The sequence below is a fragment of the Trichechus manatus genome, unplaced genomic scaffold (genome assembly GCF_000243295.1).
Source record: "Trichechus manatus latirostris isolate Lorelei unplaced genomic scaffold, TriManLat1.0 scaffold00094, whole genome shotgun sequence".
Classification (NCBI taxonomy): domain Eukaryota; kingdom Metazoa; phylum Chordata; class Mammalia; order Sirenia; family Trichechidae; genus Trichechus; species Trichechus manatus.
Genome location: NW_004444030.1, coordinates 1,515,520 through 1,531,688, shown reverse-complemented (window position 1 = coordinate 1,531,688; position 16,169 = coordinate 1,515,520). Strand labels below are relative to the sequence as shown.

At 36.1% G+C, this 16,169-nt stretch overlaps 1 protein-coding gene across 1 annotated transcript in view; it reads right to left on the bottom strand.

The window, feature by feature from the left end:
- Window positions 1–16,169, bottom strand: part of GRIA4 (glutamate ionotropic receptor AMPA type subunit 4) — a 435,870-nt gene that overhangs the window by 37,900 nt on the left and 381,801 nt on the right. Inside the window, exons 9-11 of the mRNA XM_004382528.1 lie at window positions 11,555–11,925; window positions 9,466–9,664; window positions 2,877–3,124 (exon numbers count right to left, since the gene is read on the bottom strand). Of these exons, the coding sequence (XP_004382585.1) occupies window positions 2,877–3,124; window positions 9,466–9,664; window positions 11,555–11,925 (818 nt within the window). The remainder of the gene's footprint in view (window positions 1–2,876; window positions 3,125–9,465; window positions 9,665–11,554; window positions 11,926–16,169) is intronic.

Here is a 16,169-nt window from a genome sequence, read left to right as displayed (position 1 = left end):
CTCTGAACAATAAACAGCTCTGTTTATCATTTTCTACCATACAGATGGCACTTTTTTAGCCCAGTTACGGGTACACTTTTGTGATGATCCGGATTACATTTGTTTTAAATTCTTTATTAAAGGCCAGGTTCTGACTTAGCCTCCTGATTATATATCACACTCTCCCCCTTTTTCTGTGACATTTATTCTGAAGCATTTTGACCAAATGGCAAGGCCTAGAGATTAAAACTCCCTAGGCCAATGGAAGATTGCTAGTCATTTCCCTGATTTCTCTTGTTAAGCTTTCCTAGGAGGAAAGATTACTGTTTTCTTTCTTAAAGCCTCATATTGCCTAATGAATCAAAACAGTTGAGTGTGTGAGAAAGCTGTAGCTAAGGACCAGGTAATGACAAGGAAAGAAGCAAGTTGCACTATATCCAGAGACATTAACCCAAAGACCTGGTTGAAAAAGAGATCCTATAGGAAAACAGGCTCAGTTCTTACCGAACAAACAAGGCCGGAAGGTTTCAAAGACAGTCCTGATACAGGAATGCCCTCTGGATCTTGCTCTAATGAATGCAATTATTTTGAATTTGCTTCTATAAGCTAAACCATTCTCTATATTACTTTGCCTCCTTTGGAATAGAAGAGTCCTAGTGGAATAAGAACAAGAATTTAAACCTAATGAGCCTTCTGCTAGGATGGGCTAGGGGTAGAGGAGTGAGGAGGTGGGGGGTAAGGTGGATGCTGGTTAGCCTTCATTGCCCTCCCAGTGTTCTGAAAGACAGGACAAAATGATGTGGTTTTGGCATGCAGGGGCCAGCTTGCTCAGGAAATTGTGGCATGTATAAAAACAAAGCACATAAACAAACTCTCCATCCAGGAAGCGGAGTTTAACAATTGCCTCATTAACAAGATCCAGGGAAGGACAGGAAAAGAGGGGGAAGCCAATGGCTGATTATTATACAGCTCTAAACAGATGAAGCCCTTCAGCTTCTCCCCAAACAATCCCTGTAGTGTGGATTTGACAAAGTCGCACATTTAAGAGGGAGCTCTCTTGCCATCAATGGGAGTCAGACGCACCCGTATCTGAGGGCCAAATTCAGTCCCTGGAGCTTGACTTTATCAGTAGACACAAGACAGAGGACAAGGCAGCTACATCCACAAGGAATTAATTAAGAGCAAAAGCAACATCCAGTGAATGTAATCAATAGTCTGAACACTAATCTACATATCAACCACTATTGCTTTCTCCCCTCCCATTTCTTTTGAATTGTTTACACTAAGGTGCTCTTACAACTACTGCTTCAGTAAAGATTTATTTACTATTTGGCCTCACTGAAGTGACATATTTCCCATACAAAATACACCCTCAAAGACCAAAAATCTCGATGCCAATTTAAGTTTCTGAAAGGTTGGAATCTTTTAGAGCAGAATTTTATCAGGGATGATTTATTAATTTGGCTTTCTCCCTGCACATTTCTCCAGTTTCATATGTGATGTATGTTAAAATCAGCCTGATTGCAAAATTGCCAGAGTCCACACCCAAATTTATCTTTGCTGAGTAGTTTCGTTCTATCTCTTTTAAAAAAATTTCCCTTTTGTACCATACCATAACACCCCTTGCTAAGTATTCCAGTGTTGCTTGCAAACACAAAGTATTGGTTTAACACAACGCTTTCCGTTACTGCTATTTGTTTCTTGCATCTCTCCCAATCCCTCCCCACCCAATGCACATACCAAAGGCACATTACAGTTCCCATTTTGAAACAAATGAAAACAATCCTGTAACTTTCATATTACTTTCCATTTATGCTGGGCAATAGAACAGGTCTCATTACCTTATTTTTCACTGGCTTACCAGAGACATCATTTTTCAAGATCAGGTTCTTGGTCAAATCCTTTAGCAAAGACTCTGACTTCTTGAATCTGTGCTTTGTGTGACTGTCTCCTGAGCAGCACTAAGGCCAGAGTAACTTGTCAGCTGTCACTTTTGTCTCCAGCCTTGCTCTAGACCCAGTAATTCAACAGCAGCCTTTATTACTTAAGGAAAATAGGAAATTCTGCCTCCTGGACATAAACATGTGAATTCTCTATGTCCAGGACCAAGAAGGTGAAAAGAGCAGATTTTACCAACATTTCCTTAAGCATTAAAGTCTCACTTTTAGTACATGTGGATTGTTATCCACATGCTTAATGCTTTGCTCATGAATCACATTTCAGGGTATATCTGTAAACATTTTTGGATTGTCAGTGGGCCTAATTTTACAGATCTTACTTACACCATACTCCCTTTGAAACAGGTGGGAGTGTGACTTGAGTAAGCACCATAAAACTAGAGCCTATTCCTCCCTCTGATCATGATGGCTTTTATAAATGGATGTGATTTCAAAATTAGCACCAACATAACCTCAGGATAGTCCAAAATAGAAACATGCCATAATAAATGAAACACTGAAATGGAAAAAAAAGTGGTTTGCTAGGAAGAAAGAAGTTGATTTCTTCTCCATCAGAAACTGGCAGCCAGTCATAATTTCAAAAAATAATGATAAAATGTAGAATTATTACTGACACAATGATAGTGTAGGTTTTGGTGGCTAAAAAAGTTGATGAGATCTAGAAGCGTATGCTACCCGTGTTTTAGGCCCACTGGAAACAGCTAGTGTTCAACCAGTTTGGTTTTTATATGGCCTTAAAAGATATATATCAACTATGATTAATCATTCTAAAATTAAAAAAAAATTACCTGATCGTTGACCAAAAAATATGAAATGGAGAAAAAGAAGACAAACAAACATACCATGTTCACACACAAAACAAAATAATTCTCTCAGGGACATCAGGGAAGGTGGAATACTATAACAACACATGTTATATTGTTATACTATTCCACCCACCTTAATGAGGAACCCTTGGGCGTTGCTACTCCATAGCCTTTGGAATCCAGATTTCCTCCCACTTTCATCGTGTCACATGGCTTTCGCTGCTCAATGTATTCATTCATAGTGGACTCCAGGAGAAAGGCAAATTTGCCCTTGGATTTGCGGACACGAGCTACTCCCTCAGCTGTAGTTCTAGTGAACACGGACGGCTCTGCTGATCGCATGTAGGTCCACATCTTTTCATACACTGCTATTTTTGATCTCTGGAGGAAATTAAAATAAAATTAAATACAGGAAAGAAGGGAACAACATGTTAATATTGACCGAATCAAGATCAGGATAAAAAGCCTTTTAGTACGTTTCCATTGCCCTCTAACTCCACTTTGCCACATAGTAATGGTTGTCTTTTCAAATTAGAAAATGGCCTTTTAAAACTGTTTAAGGAAATTACTGAAATGATACACATTTAAAAGTGCTATTTGAAGACGAGCTCAGTCATATTACCTCTCACCATATTAATTACCATACTCAACTGCTTAAATAAAAACCTTTGCCATCAAGTGATTCCGACTCATAGCACCCCTATAGGACAGAGTTGAACTGCCCCACAGGGTTTCCAAGCAGCGGCTGATTGGTTCAAACTGCCGACCTTTTGATTAGCAGCCAGCTCTTAACCACTGCGCCACCAGGGCTCCGACTGCTTAAGTAACAGTTTATCATTTCTTTCTGATGTAGGATGCCATGAAGAGTTGAACATTTAAAATCATGTTTTATATCACATTATGGAAAACTTGAAAAAAGGCGAGATATGATTTGATTTCAGCTTTGCCAAACTCCTCTTATTACTAAACCTGAGTTATAACTAATAAGTTATATTTGTTATGGTGCAAGATTTTAAGTAAAACAATTCCAATATGTATACAAAAGTACAGTTCATATCAAGTCAGTATTTGAACACCAAGGAGGAGGAGAAATCTGCTGTAGTTTACAAACTATCTCTAACACAAGAGTCAAACTCTAGGTCTAGCAAGACATTTTTAGACTTTTTCTGATAAGATCCCCAAATACAAGATATATTTAACTTTAAAGAGCAATGATTCCTGTATTCCTGCATTTATATTGTAGGAGAGTTGATCATCCTAATCTCCTAATTTCAGTCCAGAAATTTACTTATTTTTGTAAATTACTTCTGTCCACTTGGGCTCTATCTATATGACTGTCTCTATTTATTCAGGTTCTTTTGTTGGCATCTGCATCCACATTAAATTTTTTATTCCCACATACATCTTTAATGTGAGATGTATCTAAAAGAACTTAAATCCAAAGGACATATTTAATAAGATAGAAAAGCCTGAATCCCATTTGATGTTTGATAATACAATGATACATATAGACTTTTCTTTGGATTTGTTAAATCACAAGGTGCTGAAATTTTGGCTCTGGATCCAAATATTAGGTAATGGAGACTTCATTCAGACTTAAATTTCTGTGTGTGGTCCAGCCTCAGTAGCATGTACATTATTGCCATTGGGCTTCCTTTATTTCCCAAAATATAGAATCTAACAAGAAGCAGCTCTTCAATAATCAATGAATATCCTGAATAACAAACTTATGAATACATATTTTTGGGCAAAGGCAAATTATTTAGGTAGACAAAGAAAGAAACTACTCAAAACTCTTAGGTGGGATCCCAAATTTTGGTTTCATAAAATGAGAAATTAGTCATCAGTAGAACAAAATAATAAACCATACCATATATGATTTCAACACCAAAAAAGAAGATATTTTCTGTTCATTATATTCCAATGTTGATACATATCAGGATGGGAACTTGACACCGTATAGTTTCCTATGAAATGTTTTATGTTATTAACACTTAAAAAAAACTCATGATATAAAAAAATATGTATGTGTGCACACACAAGCACATGCGTGTGAATGTAGATAATGCCAGGTCACTTTTGGCTACAGAAATCCTCACTCAGGAAATTTCATGCAACACTATAATCCAGTTGCAAAGATTCTATGTCCTTCTAGGATAGAGGAGTACCTGGATTCAGGCCCCTCAACTGTGGGATCCACTAGCAAGATTATGTTATCAGGTCTTATTCATTCCGTCTTTAAAAATAGAGTTCTGTTCCAGAGAACTAACCCATCCATTTTAGTAGTTCTGATCTTTGAAAAATATAAAACTCTCTGGACCACTTGATATAGAGTGTCTGTTAACATTTATTCTGTTGGTTTCAAATTTAGAGAAATGTTGGTAAACAATATCCTCTAGGCATATAATCACTTGTCTATATATTTATAACTTGAGAGTTTTCTTCATGAAAGGTAGATTATCACATAAATTGTGTACTTAACTATGTATACTACATTTAAAACAGAAGAGACAAAACCTATCCAAACTTTAATTTAATTAACATATTTGTTTGAAGTTTTTTTTAAGAATATGAAAATCATAAATATACACCTATGTTAGTTATGTGGCAGATTTCCAGTTGCTCTTCAGTAGCTTATTAAAGGAATAGGGAACAGGTAAACAAAACGGAAAAAGATTTTTAAGGGCTTACTAATGATTTAGATCATTTAACTTTAGACTGCAGCATTCTATTAAAGAGCATGATTCATTTCCTTTTTAAAAGGAATAAACTACATTTAGGCCATTGATGTATTTTGAAAGTCCATTCCTATAATATTAACACGTAGAACATTACTTCCACATCTCTTTAAATGTATTGAATTAAGTATACCTTCAGTGCAAGAGTTTAAAAGAGGTTAAATTAATTCGTTTAAAATCTGGAAGGAGTATTACATACTGTAGTTATGCTACACTTAGCAGGCGTGAGGTATAATAAAAATTATGAAATACAGATTCCCAGTGGAGAATTGAGAAAAGATGAAAGTGACTTTTTTGGGGAAACAAATTAACATGGTTTGTCACAATATAAATGTTTAGAAATTCTGATTTAAAGAGACATGGCTTAGATAAGGTCAGATATACATGGTGAAGGGGGCAGAAATCAAGCGGAGGCACTGGAAATAATATCCCTGTGCCTTATCTGGGACTGCAAGAAGGTGCTTGATAAGGTTTGAGGACAAGCAAATATTTATAACTTTAATGAGACAGGGTAAAATGAGGAACTTTCTGCAGACCCAGCAGGCTCATAACCCATTGAACCCATTGCCATCCAGTCGACTTTGACTCATAGCGACCTATAGGGTTTCTAAGGCTGTAAATTTTTACAGCAGCAGACTGCCACATCTTTCTCCCACAGAGCAGCTGATGGATTCGAACCACTGACCATTTGGTTAGCAGCTGAGCACTTAACCACTGTGCCACCAGGGTTGCTAGCAAGCCCATAAGGAGAGTAAATTTTTACAGCAGCAGACTGCCACATCTTTCTCCCACAGAGCAGCTGGTGGATTCGAACCACTGACCATTTGGTTAGCAGCTGAGCACTTAACCACTGTGCCACCAGGGTTCCTAGCAAGCCCATAAGGAGAGTGATAACGGAAATTTTAAGTTCCTAAAAATAGCTACTTAAAAAGCAGGTTTGGAGACTGAATATGCCCATGGTGGTAAAAACAGAGATAATATAAAAATCGTTATTTTTTAAATTAGAAAATTTTTCTTAGGTTTATTTGTTCTCTCTTTATTGTGAAAGCTAGTGCATGGGAAACTATTTGATTTAAAGCACTGTTTTAGTACTTAGGACAACTCTTACAGTTTTAAAAATGTGCTGTCCTTTTAATTCCCCCAATATGAAGTATTTTGGCATTTCTGCTTGCAACAAAAATATATATAAAATGTTATACATTATAGTTAAAGTTTACATTGTTATCATGTGAGTTATTTCCCTCTTCCAGTAGACTGTGCAGTGAGACTGAAGGTCTAGTGAGAACTCATAAATGCATAATCTGATGAGATTATAAGCCCCGAGATAGTCATCTACTGCATTTATGCACTCTTGATTTCACTGATGACTGAAGAAGGTACTGAATAAAATTTGCAGTGAAATGAAAATCAGTGTGTTTGTATAAAGTGTATAATAATGTAAAAGTACCTAAACAACAAAGTCTGTCATTAAGTGACAAATACAAACTTTCTTTAAATGCCTCCATCTTTATGCTTAACAAGGTGCCAGAACCTGAAGCATATCTAGTTTTATAATGGGGCAAAATCGAGGCAACCATTGAATTTGGATGTAATTTCCCCCCATGGTCTAATTCTTTTTCCAGTTGATTATGACTGTGACATTTTTTGAAGGGCTGAGTATAGGTCACTGCCTGAGGCAACTTAGTGGAGCTGACGGATGTACTGTTACTGTGTTCCAACCAGAAAACATTTCTGACAAGTACAAAAATACCCTTCACGTTCCGTTTCCTCAACCTGTCAGACAAATGGTTTATTTAAACCAGGTCATTATCTAAGGGAAGAGGAGGGAGAAAACAGGGTTGGAAATGAATGAGATTTTTTTTTATCAGAGAACCTGAAAATATGCATGCCTGAGAGTATACTGCCAGGGAAAATTATTTTCTTGTCCCATTAGGGTTCAAAGTGTTCTGCAACAATAAATGTCTATACTTGTCAAAATCTTCCAATTTTTAATCTGAATTTGGGTGAGAGAGAAAGGAAATAGGGCATGGGGATTGCACAGCTTGTATGGAAGACGTCTATAAATCTAGGAAGCAGATTTCCTCATTCCTATATTTCTTATCACTATATTCTCTTATCTTCCTCACCAGTTTTTAGAGTTGAGCAGTTTTTTTTTAAAACTGTCTGAAGGTTTAGAAATAAACATTTTCAGTGTGCTTGATGCTAAAAAGCTTTACCATGAGTTAGTTTTGGATTTTTTCAGAGACATGACATTTCTTTTTCTATTTATCACTCCAGGTATGACTGACCAGCAAATATTTTCTTTATTCAAATGAAACTTAGGCATCAGTTTTCATTAAAATGCATGTGATAACACAAACTTGTATTCTTTGTTGATGTATACGCAGACTAGTTTCTAGATAAAATAATTAAATTTTACCTACTTACTTTTGGGTGGAAGCAGTTTATGAACTTACAGATTTCCAGCAAGGTACTGAAATTATGCTAAAATGTGTTGAACAGTATAATATTTCTATTATTAAGCTTTAGGGACTGGGATGCACTCAATATGCACAAAAAAGTTTGTTAATTAAGTTTACCCATTAGATATTGTTAATAAAAATCTTTTGTCATGACTATCACAGATTTGGAAAAATTTACAAATATTTTTTAATTAACAAAAATTTGACAAGTACTAATAACACTCCAAATTGTTGACAAGAACTTGACAAGTACTAATAACACTCCAAATTGTTGACAAGAACTTGGTTGACTGTATAGTGTCTTTATTAAGACTGGGTTTGACTGAGTTTCTGAATGATTTGTTGTTGATTTAGTATTATGTAAACATCTGTAGTAAATTAGGATGCTATAATCAAATCTTATTCTAAAAAAGAAATAGCTTACTGAAATTCAAATGAAAGTTAAGACTTGCTTAAAGGGCAGAACATCTTGTTTTTAATTTCCAAGCTGAGCCAGAAAATTATAGCATATACATTTAAAATTAGAACCTAATTTCTCAAGTAGTCTACATAAGCATAAACATAAAGAACTATTACAATTTTGACATAAAATCTTAGGAAATAGAAAAATGTATCTTGTCTCCCAAAATATTATATATACCAATCTTTAAACAATTGAAATGAAATAAAAAATGTGTTCATTATAACCTAGTTAAATATTTCTGAAAATATCACTCTGACTGCTTGTTTATTTCTTGGTTCTGAAGTCACAAAATGAGCCCTATCTCTGATCAGATATTACCAAATGTATATCTCTGGATGTAAGCAGAATTAGAGGAGAGAGCTCACTGATCAAAATTCATCTACATAACGGAAAAAACATCTGCCGTTCAGATGGCGAGTTACAGCAATCATCCATATACGAAGTGCAGTTATATAGTTTGAACAATTTTATCTGCAAAAGCAGAGAAATCAGCACAAACTAAATACTATACAGTCTCTTACAGAGGCATCCAGAACTCAATAGCCTTGCTGCCATTATCTTGTGAGCAGGCAAGTATGTTGGTTTAAAATCAATTGTTATAGAATAGATTATAGAATAATATAACTCATACAGGCGGTATAACCTGCAATTAAGGTTTTGGATTTCAAATGCTGCAAGTTAAATCTATTTTTAAAAAATAAAATCTTGCTTCATTTTTTATGCTGTTAGCCCTAAAGCATATATAAATCTTGCTAGATTCAGTATCATTGTAGTATTATTAACATTGGAATTTTTTGATAAATTATATTATAAAGTTGTTCTAATTACCTTTTCCTTGTTACTGTTCCTTTGCACTGGTCTCTCTTACAACTTGAATGAGTCAATTAGCTTTTTAAAATTAAATTGATTATAAAATTGACAGCAAAGTATTAGCCTTACACATAACAGTCAACATTGTGTTTGCAAAACCTATAATAGCGACAGCCTATGATATAATTGTGAAATTGCCTGAAACTCAAAATTATGAACATTTCATTGTTAGTTTCTCCCTTAACTTACTCTGAAGAATTCCTTTGTTGACCCTGAATCCAATGTTCCATAGGCAATTTCTGTTTGTTTGGCCAGGTCTTCTGCACTTTCTATGGGGGAGACCATTCGCTCAACGGTCAGGAAAGCAGCGAGGTTAGCAGTATAAGATGATATAATGATGAGTGTAAAGAACCACCAAACACCTCCAACAATTCGACCTGAGAGGGATCTAAACATGGATAAGATAATGCACATTTTCCTTTCTCTAACCAACATACAGAAAGAAAAGAAATACCATCAATTCATTATGTATGTTTGAAAATAACAATTCCAAGTATCGTTTTATTTTCTGACAGGCTACTCAAGACTGATTGTAGTATTTCTGAACAATCTTAAGTCTTTTCTGTTATATTTAATGTGTCACTGAAAATATGGACAAATTTTCCTTTTATTTTTTAATTGGTAGAAATGTGGAAGCTTAATGCCTTTCCTTCAGGTACAGAAGAGGAATACACACTTAAATCCATTGATTCTCTCCCCCATCATATTTTAGCATCTCTGAAATTAGGAAGCAGCCTACAGTTGATGAGAGAAAGAAGCACAGTACCATGGTTTAATTGGCAGCATTGTTTCTTTCCTAGGGGCAGATAAAATACAATGCATCTTAACAATGGGTTGGATCTTGGATTTGATACAAGTTGGTAGATGACTTTCTGAGATTGAAGGAGAGAATCTGCTTTTACCTTCACTCAGAGTCCTGCCAGGATGGATGAGCATATGCCAACGTAGGGCTGGACAATAAGAGGGTGTAGGATTGGTCTCAAAGTAACTGTAGTTCAGGATTTTTTTTTTTGGTATGATAAACCATTTCTGATCTTACTGGAGGATGAGTTATGTTCTAAGGCATCTTTACATACTGGTATAACATTTTTCTCTCATTACCTTTCTCTGGCTGTCAAGGGTGTGTGGATAAGTATGAGTGCAGAGGAAAAGTGAGAATGTGCTGAATAAAAAACTAGGACATGTGTGTGATTGATCTTCGTCATTAACCATTGAACAATTCAAAATTCCTGTGTCCAATTCGTTTTAATTTGAAGAATCGTCTCATAATTTCCATAGCATTTCCAAATTTAAAAAGTTTTCTTCACCTTTATTATGTTAAGTGGCATCTATTGGTTTTAACTTACTATTTGCTTAATCCTGGCTTTCAAAAACCATTACTTGATTTGCTTGTTTTTTTCCTCACTTCATTAATCAAAAGTTATTGACTGAGTTTTTTAAGTTATTGGAAATTTAAGCACATTTATAGTTTTCCTGGGTCTTAAGGAACACATACTGCATTGTGCCCCAAATATTTCTTTTTGAGAAAAAATTCCATACATTCGTGAATAATTAAATTTAATACTTGGCTTCTTCTGCCTTCAGCTAGTTTCTCTATGGGAGGAATTTGTCATTTTTTTCTTGCAACAGGAGATCAGCTACCTTTTTGCAAATCTGAGTAACGTCTTGGTAGCATTCAAAGGAAGGGAGCTGTGCCTCCTCAGATATTGAAAGATCTCTTTATAAAACAATGAACATAGTGTTAACATTGTTGTTTCTTTGCCTACTGCCTAGTTTGTTCATGAGTCATTACATAAAACAATGTATGTCTGGTACCTACTATATTGACTCCACAGCAGAAATCGCCCTTCAGGTACACGGGATGAAAATCAAGTTCAACATTAATTTTTAAAAATGAGCAACAACAGCAATAACACAAATGCTTGTTTTTGAAAAGGAGATGAAAGGAAATTGAATTCCTGTTCTTATAATTTAAGTTTTCGTTTCCACCTGTCAAACCACTGAATGAAAGTTTAATGCTAAATAATTCTGAGAGTTCTGCTGGGTTGCATATGTTACAAATCTATTGGAAAAGCTAATCTTTATAATGTGTTCACATTTTGTGTTCACTTGGAAGACATGGGGTATGAATATACTTAGGTTAATCTGGGAATTACAAGTTTTCGTGGCATTTCAAGGAATTCTCTGCCTTCCGGAAAAGAACATGTAGAGGGATGGTCTGCACAACATGTAGAATTACTGGGGAATTGGTGAAGAACTTAAGCATTTTGAAACTAACCTGGGTGAAATGTCACATCCTTGCTGCATAAAAGCACCCAGGGAAAACCAGAGGCTGTTAAAGATGCCAAACTCATTGGGAGGCTGGTCGCTCGGTCCTTCCTTTCCATCCTCTGGCTCTTCTGTGTGCCATTCGTATGGGCTAAACCTACTAACTAGGAACAAGACCACGCTGACACCAATGTAGGCAAAGACAATGCACATCCAAATCTCATAGGCCAGAGGGTCCAAGAAGGAAAACACTCCTGGTTTAGATTTCTGAGGCTTTTTGATCATGATAGATATGCCCAAACTCATGAAGGGCTTAGAGAAATCAATGACCTCCTCTCGAACCAAAGTGATTGTCAAAGGGGCAATAGCAATCTCTGCTTTCTATAAGAGAAAAGACACATGACAGAGCACAGAGGTCAATGGATTTCATGAAGGAATTAACACTGGATTAGTCCATTCAAAACTAACCAATTATGCATTCATTCTACATATTTTTTTTTTTTTTGGAGTGCCAACAATGAATAAGGCCTGTGATAAATACAAAGAAGAACAGTATATTTGTTTTCATAACAAAATATATCAATTGCACAAAACGTTTTTATTGGTGCTGGTAATCAGATATGAGGAAGAGAAACAAAGAGTGGATATAAGCAAAATAACTTGAACTCAGATAACTGTGTTAGTGTTCAAGGATTTGGAAGTGGGCAGAAAAGAAGACTTAACAGTCTTTCCATATGGTTGAATTTCTTGGCCAGGAAAACTGCTGTGTTGCAGCCTTTTCTCTTTCATTTGGAAAGTTGCCACTTATTCATTTCTTGGCCACCCCTTAATATTATGAATTGCAAATTTCAAAACAGTCTTTTCATTTTTATTCCTTTCCTGCTATGAGAAAACCAATCATAAAGTCTGTTTGTATAATAAAATAAAACTAGTTGTTTGACGATATTTTCCAATTCAGTGCACACACAAAAATCTGGAAATTGGCGTTTATTTTTTGCTATTCACATACTCTGATTTTCTATTTGCAGTTAAAAAAAAATGATTTTGGAAAACAGTAGATTCAATTCTCAGATGTTATGATCATAAACCACCAGCTTCTGTTTTCTTAGTTCTGTGATTTGGGGCAATTTTTTAAGCCTGTTTCTAATTTCTTCAAAGTGGAGACTCTTTCCTATTTACCTCTCCGTGTTATTATGATTATCTTTTAAAAACCTTAATAAAATAATAGTGAGGCTCTGTTGAGGGATTATATGCCTGACCCTGATCTGTTTTAAATTGCCTTTCCTTTAATCCTACAACAATCTTATCATTGTTTTAGAGATGCTGAACTAAGGCTCAGAGAGGTGAGTTTTACCTATCATGGCAGCTCTGGGATTTGAGCCTGTGCTTCTTCAGTTAAATCCTGCTACCTCAATAATCAAATGAAATAAAGTACGGTGAAAAAGCTTTGTGAACTGTCACATAGTCTACAAAGAAAAAAGTGTTTTTAAAATTATTTATTTTAAAAGGAAAATATTTGGATTCAAAACAGAATCAAAATCACGATCAGACACACATGTTCTTACATAGAGGCTGCCATTTTCACATTCACTCTTATAAATGCTTGAACTCCTGGGCTGATGTTACAGTCAGGAGCTTGATACAAGGGCAACTGGAGGAGTATGATGGAGAGGGCATGCTGGCCGTCATGCTGTCCGCTGAGAGACTGAGAATTATACTCAAGTGTGAGTAAACTTGTGGTTAGGTGCTGTTGAGTTGGCTCTCATACCGACCCTATGTACAACAGGATGACATACTGCCTGGTTCTGCGCCATCCTCATAATTGTTGTTATACTTAAGCCCATTGTTGCAGGCACTGTGTCTATCCATCTTCTTGAGGGTCTTCTTCTTTTTCACTGATCCACTACTTTACTAAGCATGATGTCCTTGTCCAGGGACTGATCCCTCCTGATAACATATCCAAAATCTGTAACATGAAGTCTTGCCCTCCTGGCTTCTAAGGAAAATTCTAGCTGTACTTCTCCCAAAACAGTTTGTTCATTCTTCTGGCAGTCCATGGTGTATTCAGTATTCTTCACCAACACCATAATTCAAAGGCATTAATTCTTCTTCAGTCTTCCTTATTCATTGTCCAGCTTTTGTATGCACATGAGGTGATTAAAAATTTCATGGCTTGGGTCAGGCGTACCTTAGTTCTCAAAGCGACATTTTTGCTTTTCAACACTTTAAAGAAGTCTTTTGCAGCAGATTTGCCCAATGCAATGCATCATTTGATTTTTTTTGACTGCGGCTTCCATGGGCATTGACTGTGGATCCAAGTAAAATGAAATCCTTGACAATGTCAGTCTTTTCTCTGTTTATCATGATGTTGCTTATTGGTCCAGTTGTGAAGATTTTTTTCTCTTTATGTTGAGGTGTAATCTGTAATGAAGGCTGTAGTCTTTGATCTTCCTCAATAAGTGCTTCAAGTTATCTTCACTTTTAGCAAGATCTGCATATCACAGGTTGTTAATGAGTCTTCCTCCAATCATGATGCCACGTTCTTCTTCGTATAGTCCAACTTCTCGGATTATTTGCTCAGCATACAGATCGAATCAGTACGGTGAAGGGATACAACCCTGACACACACCTTTCCTAACTTTAAACCAGGCAGAATCCCTTTGTTCTGTTAGAACAACTGCCTCTTGGTCTATGTACAGATTTCTCACGAGCACAATTAAGTGTTCTGGAATTCCCATTCTTCAAAAGGTTAACCATAATTTTTATGATTCACACAGTCGAATGCCTTTGCATAGTCAATAAAATACAGGTAAACATCTTCCTGGTATTCTCTGCTTTCAGCCAAGATCCATCTGACATCGGCAATGATATCCTTCATTCCATATCCTCTCTGAATCTGGCTTGAATTTTTGGCAGTTCTCTGTTGATGTACTGCTGCAACCGTTTTTGAATGATCTTCAGAAAAATTTTACTTGTGTGTGATATTAATGATACTGTTTGATAATTTCCACATTCTGTTGGATCACTTTCCTTTGGAATTGGCACAAATATGGATCTCTTCCAGGTGGTTGGCCAGGCAGCTGTCTTCCAAATTTCTTGGCATAGATGAGTGAGCACCTCCAGCACTGCATCGGTTTGTTGAAACGTCTCAATTGGTATTCCATCATTTCCTGGAGGCTTGTTTTTCGCCATTCCCTTCAGTGCAGCTTGGACTTCTTTCTTCAGTACCATCGGTTCTTGATCATATACTAGTTCCTAAAATGGTTGAACATCAACCATTTCTTTTTGGTACAGTGATTCTGTGTATTCCTTCCATTTTATTTTGATGCTTCCTGCTTCATTTAATATTTTCCCTGTAGAATCTTTCAATATTGCAACTCAAGCATTGAATTTTCAGTTTTTTCAGCTTGAGAAATGCTGAGCGTGTTCTTCTCTTTTGGTTTTCTAACTCCAGGTCTTTGTGCATTTCGTTATAATACTTTACTTTGTCTTCTCCAGCTGCCCTTTGAAATCTTCTGTTCACCTCTTTTAAATGACATCATTTCTTCCTTTTGCTTTAGCTACTCTACTTCCAAGAACAAGTTGCAGAGTCTCTTCTGACATCCATTTTGGTCTTTCTTTCTTTCCTGTCTTTTAATGACCTCTTGCTTTCTTCATGTGGATGTCCTTGAGGTTATTCCACAACTTGTCCAGTCTTTGGTCATTAATGTTCAATGGGTCAAATCTATTCTCGAGATGGTCTCAAAATTCAGGTAGGTTATACTCAATGTTGTGTTTTGGCTCTCATGGATTGGTTCTAATTTTCTTCAGCTTCAACTTGAACTTGAATATGAGCAATTGATGATCTGTTCCGCAGTCAGCCCCTGGCCTTGTTCTGACTGATGATATTCAGCTTTTGCATCATCTCTTTCCACAGATGTAGTCGATTTGATTCCTGTGTGTTCCATCTGGCAAGGTTCCTGTGTATGTTGTTGAAAAGTATTCGCAGTGAAGAAGTCATTGGTCTGGCAAAGTTCTATCGTGTGATTTCCGGCATCATTTCTATCACCAAGGCCATATTTTCTAACTACTGATCCTTTTTTGTTTCCAACTTTCCAATTCAGTCGCTAGTAATTATCAATACATCTTGATTACACGTTTGATCAATTTCAGACTGCAAAAGCTGGTAAAAATCTTCAGTTTCTTCTCTTTGGCCTTAGTGTTGGTGTCTAAATTTGAATTATAGTTGTATTAACTGGTCTTCCTTGTAGGTGTATGGATATTATTCTATCAGTGACAGCATTGTACTTCAAGTTAGATCTTGAAACATTCTTTTTCATGATGAACGAGATGCCATTCCTCTTCATTTTGTCATTCTCAGTATAGTAGATCTTATAATTTTCTGATTTAAAATGGCCAATACCCGTCCATGTCAACTCATTAATGCCTAGGATATCAATCTTCATGAGTTTCATTTCATTTCTGATGGTTTCCAATTTTCCTAGATTCACGTTCCGTATATTCCTATTACTAATGGATGTTTGCGGCTCTTTCTTCTCATTTTTAGTCGTGCCACATCAGCAAATGAAGGTCCCAAAAGCTTTACTCCATCCATGTCATTGAGGTCAACTCTACTTTGAGGAGGT